Here is a 5356-nt window from a genome sequence, read left to right as displayed (position 1 = left end):
CCCCAGTAGGACACAGTTTCCTTAAGGTCCTTGCCGAGATTATGGATAGAGTTGAACCCGTGTCAAGCTCCATGCGGCATGGGGCTCCCTCTATCTGTACCTCGACATAAATTTTCTCTACATTGGGGTGGGGCAACTGGTATACCTGGAAGTCCGTGAGCTCCGTCGAGTTGCCTTGGTGTGTTGGGCCCCGGGACCTGGGGCTCTTGGATTGGTCATCTGATGCCTGGCGTCGGGTGGGCCGAGCCCGACACACCCGGGCGATGTGTCCCGATTTTCTGCACTGCCTGCACTCTGCGTTGCGGAAACGGCAGGTCCTCCTCTCGTGACTTTCTCCACAGCTTGCGCAGTTCCCTCCTTCTCGTCGAGGCAGCTGTGGTATGTGGGCTGCTTGAGTGCGCTGCTGTACTCAGTGCACCTCCTCCCTGTTGGATCCTGAGTCGTCGGTGAGGTCTTCGTGGTGGACCCTCGGTTGGGACGGCTGGCTCGGCCGTGCCTCTTGCGTCGACCTCTCGGCAGCTTCTGTTGCCAGGGCCTCCTCCAGAGCGACCTGGAACGTTAGGTCCTTCTTAGCGTAGAGGCGTTGTTGCAGCTTCTCATCCTTCAGGCCACCGACGAGGCGGTCACGAAGCATGTTCTCCAGCTCTGAGAAGTTACAGAACCGGGCGGCTTGGCGGAGAGAGGTCACAAACCCAGTTATGGTTTCTCCAGGGGCTTGCCGCTTTGCGTAGAAGGCATTTCGACGAGCCACCACTGAGGGCTGTGGTGAAAAGTGCCCCTTCAGCTGTTCCATTATTGTTTTGTATGGAACAGTAGCGACGTTTTGAGGCGCAAGGAGAGCCCGGGCGATTTCAAACGTCTCTTCTCCGCAGACGCTGAAGAATATCGCCCTCTTCTTGGCGTCTTCTTCGTCGGTGACCCCTTTGGCTTCTAGGAGGAAGGTGAAACGGGAGGCGTACGCTTCCCAGTCTCCAGATGCTGGGCTGAATGGCGAGAAGCTGTTGTCGGTTGCCATTCTGAGTTCCTTGTGTCCCGGAGCTGAAGCCTGGATACACGGTGCGAGGCAGCGGTGCGGCAGGTGGCGGTGCTGCGGTGCTGTGTGTGGCAGTCAGCTCAGCGGGATCCCACCTTCGTCGCCAGTGAAATATACTCAGAGTCGCAAAGTGATTTCATGCTCTTTATTCAGCTCATAGTGGTGAGGAGGAATGAATGAATGTCCCCTCAAAGTATCTGCTTTATATACATTATTTACACAATGGGCTGCGCATGATTGGCTAATTCCGGAATTCTACTGTAAGCCAAGCAGGTTGTGGATTCACTTCTATCTGGAGCATGATTGGGTAGTTCCTGCCAACCAATCATACTGCTGCATTGTTCTAGGACCAATCAGACTGCTGCATTCTGAATCCTATTGTTCTAGGACCAATCAGACTGCTGCCTTTTGGATCCTATTGTTCTAGGACCAATCAGACTGCTGCAGTTTGGATCCTATTCAACTCAGTACATAACAGCACTTTTGTCTCCATCCTAACATTTATGGGTGGAAGGTGATGCTCAGAATCACTGCAATTTCCAGACTGTTTAACAATTAATCTCCTAGGGAACTCTGGAAATTGTAGCTCCGTGAAGGGAATAGAAGTATCCTAACAACCATGACCGGGACGCGGGTGGCACTGTGGGTTAAACCACAAGCCTAGGACTTGCCGATCAGAAGGTCGGCGGTTCAAATCCCCACGACGGAGTGACCTCCCGTTGCTCGTTCCCTGCTCCTGTCAACCTAGCAGTTCAAAAGCACGTCAAAGTGCAAGTATATAAATAGGTACCGCTCCAGGCGGGAAGGTAAATGGCGTTTCTGTGCGCTGCTCTGGTTTGCCAGAAGCAGCTTAGTCATGCTGGCCACATGACCCAGAAGCTGTACGCAGGCTCCCTTGGCCAGTAAAGTGAGATGAGCGCTACAACCCCAGAGTCGGCCACGACTGGACCTAATGGTCGGGGGTCCCTTTACCTTATACAGTGGCTAGCTGTATATTTGAACAGCGACGTTTTTACAGCCTGATGCTGTGTCTTTAAAGTTGTTATTGGTTTGCTGTGATTTTAAATAGTGTTAAATGGTGTTTTAATATTGTTGGCTGCCTTGGGCTCTGGCAGGAGGAAGGGCAGAGTTAATAAATACCAGGGAATTAACAATCCTGAACCGCAACTTGGACTGTAAACACAAGCATGGCGTCAGTATTTGTTTGTTTGTGAAACTTATTAGTCTCTTGTAACACAAAAAAGTCTCCAAGTGACTTTCAACAGTTCAAAGAGCAAGCTATACTGAAGGAAACTACATTAAGACCAAATTGTCTATTAGAGGTGCTCATTTAATTAGTCTTAAACTAAATTTGTTTTTTATTATTCTTTTCTGTAAGTCTGAATTTCTTGACTATTAAAGCCATTTCCCCCACAATGTTCCATATTCTATTATCAACATTTGATACAGTCTGCTCAAGTGCCATGGTGCGCGCGCGCACACACACACACACACATCAGTTTAATCAAACAGCCTTTCAACCAAGCCCCCAATGCAAACCTTGCACCCCACTGGAAAATTCTCCAAGCATTTTAAAATAAGAGAAAATTAATTAAAGATAATTGCTGTTCCTGTATAATTATGCATTCCATCCACTTGAAAAAAAAACTTTTTGAAACTTAACACAGTTCTTGTAATTATAATGATTATCAAGGAAATAATAATAATTTGTGTTCCCTCCCTAAAATAGTGCCAAGAAAGAAATGAAGAAAGAAACGTCCCTTTCAATCATTCTAAGATTGTGGGATGAACAGGTGTAGGCGTGGAGGACATCACAGTGGTAAGCTCAGCCTCCAGCCCACACACATTCATTTTTGTGTGTGCACACATTTTCACACTCCTAGGGTTCATTCCAGCCAATGAAGAGCCTGCAAGGTTCTTAATCACACAAAGAAAGACTCTCCTCCTGCAAGAGAGGGGAGTGGTTGCGGTCAGGATCCGGACTACGCCTCAAGCAGGGGGCATTAGCCCCCTGCCTCCCACCCACCTGGCTGGCGCCCACGCCCACGGGCAGGCACCCAACCAGCCTAAATTTAGCAGCCTAAACTGCTGCGGCGCCATCTTCCCGGCCTCACTCTTCGTCGTCCCGTTGCTATCACGCGGGATCTCACTTTTCTTGAGTTTTTTCCCATAGTAGTGGCCGTGCATATCTGGACGGAGGAGTTCCGGAATCGCCAGGTGTGTTTCAGAACTGATAACCAGGCAGTGGTGAACATACTGGTTAGGCAGTCATCTCATTCTGAGAGGGTGTCGTCCCTGCTACGGTCGTTCGTCCTCTGATGCCTCGCTTCCGGTTGCTAGCACCTGGAGCTCAAATGTTGCCCGAACCCTTTCTGGAGAACCTGGGGAATCTTGGAGATGCAAAGTGATTAAGGTTGTATTGGCGTCTGTCGCACCCTCCACCCTCAGACCTTACAAAAAAGTGTGGTGCGATTTCATGGGCTGCAGGTCAGGGATATTGGGGCTTTCGCCTAGCGTGCCACCCACCACGGATGACGTTCTGCAATACCTTTCCCATCTTGACGATTTGGGATGGGCCCCCAAAACTTTAAAGATACACGTAGCCGCCATCAGCTTCTTTGCTAAAGCTACGTTTTCCTCCGACCCGTGCAGTGACTTCCTGATCCGCAGAGCCATAGAGGATTGGAGCAGGCTACAACCCCCTAGAGCCGAGGGCCGTAAGCCAATTTCTTACGGGCTGCTCTCTCAGATACGCACAAAGCTTAGGTCAATCTGCTGGACCAAGTTCGAGGCCCGCCTCTTTTCCGCCACTTATGCTGTCGCCTTTTTTCGTGCATTTAGGGTTGGTGAAGTGGTAGCCGAGGTTAATGCAAGTGGCTCAACGTGCGCCCTCCTCATGGAGGACGTGCAGCTGTCCGAAGCTAGCTTGACAGTGCGGATAAGTCAATCCAAAACTGATCAGGCTGGTAGGGGTTCTCTTGTTAAACTTACAGCTTCAGCGCAGCAGGGCCCATGCCCGGTCAAGGACACTAGTAGGTACCTTTACCTCAGACCGCCCGGTCCTGGCCCACTCCTGCTTCATGAAGATGGGTCACCTTTGTCGAGATACCAATTCACAAGGGTACTCCGCAAAGCTATTGATGCCTGTGGTTTATCTTCCCAGGATTATGCAGCACACTCATTCAGGATTGGCGCCGCCACAACAGCTGCGCACTTGGGTCTGCCGGCGGATAAGATTAAAGAAATGGGCCGGTGGAAATCCGATGCTTATAAAGGTTACATTCACTAGAATGCGCTTTTCTGCATTTACCGCTACTTACCCGTCTCTTTCTTTCCTTCATTCTCAGCCGTTCTCAGAAAAACTGTTTGGATCTGCGGCCACCGTATTGGGCCCGCGTGCGGTCTGCTTGCTGCGGCCTCACCCCTAATCTTGGGTTGCCACCTGGAGTGCGAGTTTCCTGGTTTTCGAGGCGAAGCATGCGTTGGGAGGAGCTTATGCCGTTGCTGAGAGAGAGAGTTGCCGCGTTTGGCCCTCCTGACATCCTTATCCTTCAATTGGGGGGAAATGACCTTGTTAACAGGAGAAGTGCGGACTTGTCGTGGAACATAAAAAGAGATCTTGATGAGATTGTTGCCTTGTGTCCCGGAACAACAGTGTTCCAGTCCTCCTTCCTGAAGAGAATTGTTTGGCGCGGTGCGCAGAACTGTATGGCCATTGAAAAATCCAGGAAACTCTTAAATCGTGCAATAGCCCGCTGGGTGCGCTTTATGAATGGCCGAGTCATTTCTCATGACCATATCCAGATTGGCAACCAGGCCTTGTACCAGAATGATGGGGTTCATCTTTCACACCAAGGGAATGACATTTGGTTAAATAGCATCAGCAACAGCATCAGGGATTGGTTACAGCTGTGAGGGTATTGGCGGCGAGCCTCTTGGGCTCGGGTGGTGGTTAGGCATTGGAATAATGTGTTGTGGTGTGTCGAAGAGCTAGGTGTGGCCATCGCCTATGCCTTCAATTTTTGGTATTCCGTTAAAGGAATCCGGCGGTCGTGTATTCTGTCCAATGCCTGCGTGGCGGGAGGCCATGGCACGACCCTCGGTGACATCAGGGGAGAGCTTATAGTTGGATTAGCATCAACAGGCTCTACCTACTGGTGAATAAACCCCCCTATTTTAGACTCACCCCTCTCTGAGGGGTTGGAGTCAGCTGACGTAATCCAATGCCTAAGCCAATACCTTTTCACTTGCTGTAATCAATAAAGTTGTGGCCTTTTCTTGCCCATTAACCTTATATCACGTGTCCTTGTGTTTTCATTCCAC

At 50.2% G+C, this 5356-nt stretch overlaps 1 protein-coding gene across 1 annotated transcript; it reads left to right on the top strand.

The window, feature by feature from the left end:
- The first annotated feature begins 3509 nt into the window (after positions 1 to 3509).
- On the top strand, positions 3510 to 4322 carry LOC144329172 (integrase/recombinase xerD homolog). The gene has a single exon (XM_077935892.1). The coding sequence runs from the start codon at positions 3510 to 3512 to the stop codon at positions 4320 to 4322; it is 813 nt and encodes a 270-aa protein (XP_077792018.1).
- Positions 4323 to 5356: the final 1034 nt, after the last annotated feature.

The sequence above is a fragment of the Podarcis muralis genome, chromosome 11 (genome assembly GCF_964188315.1).
Source record: "Podarcis muralis chromosome 11, rPodMur119.hap1.1, whole genome shotgun sequence".
Taxonomy (NCBI): Eukaryota; Metazoa; Chordata; class Lepidosauria; order Squamata; family Lacertidae; genus Podarcis; species Podarcis muralis.
This window is presented reverse-complemented; position numbering and strand designations above follow the sequence as displayed.

Coding starts and splice junctions, on each gene's coding strand:
- LOC144329172 (XM_077935892.1), top strand. CDS start 3,510: ATGGGCTGCAGGTCAGGGATATTGGGGCTTTCGCCTAGCGTGCCACCC.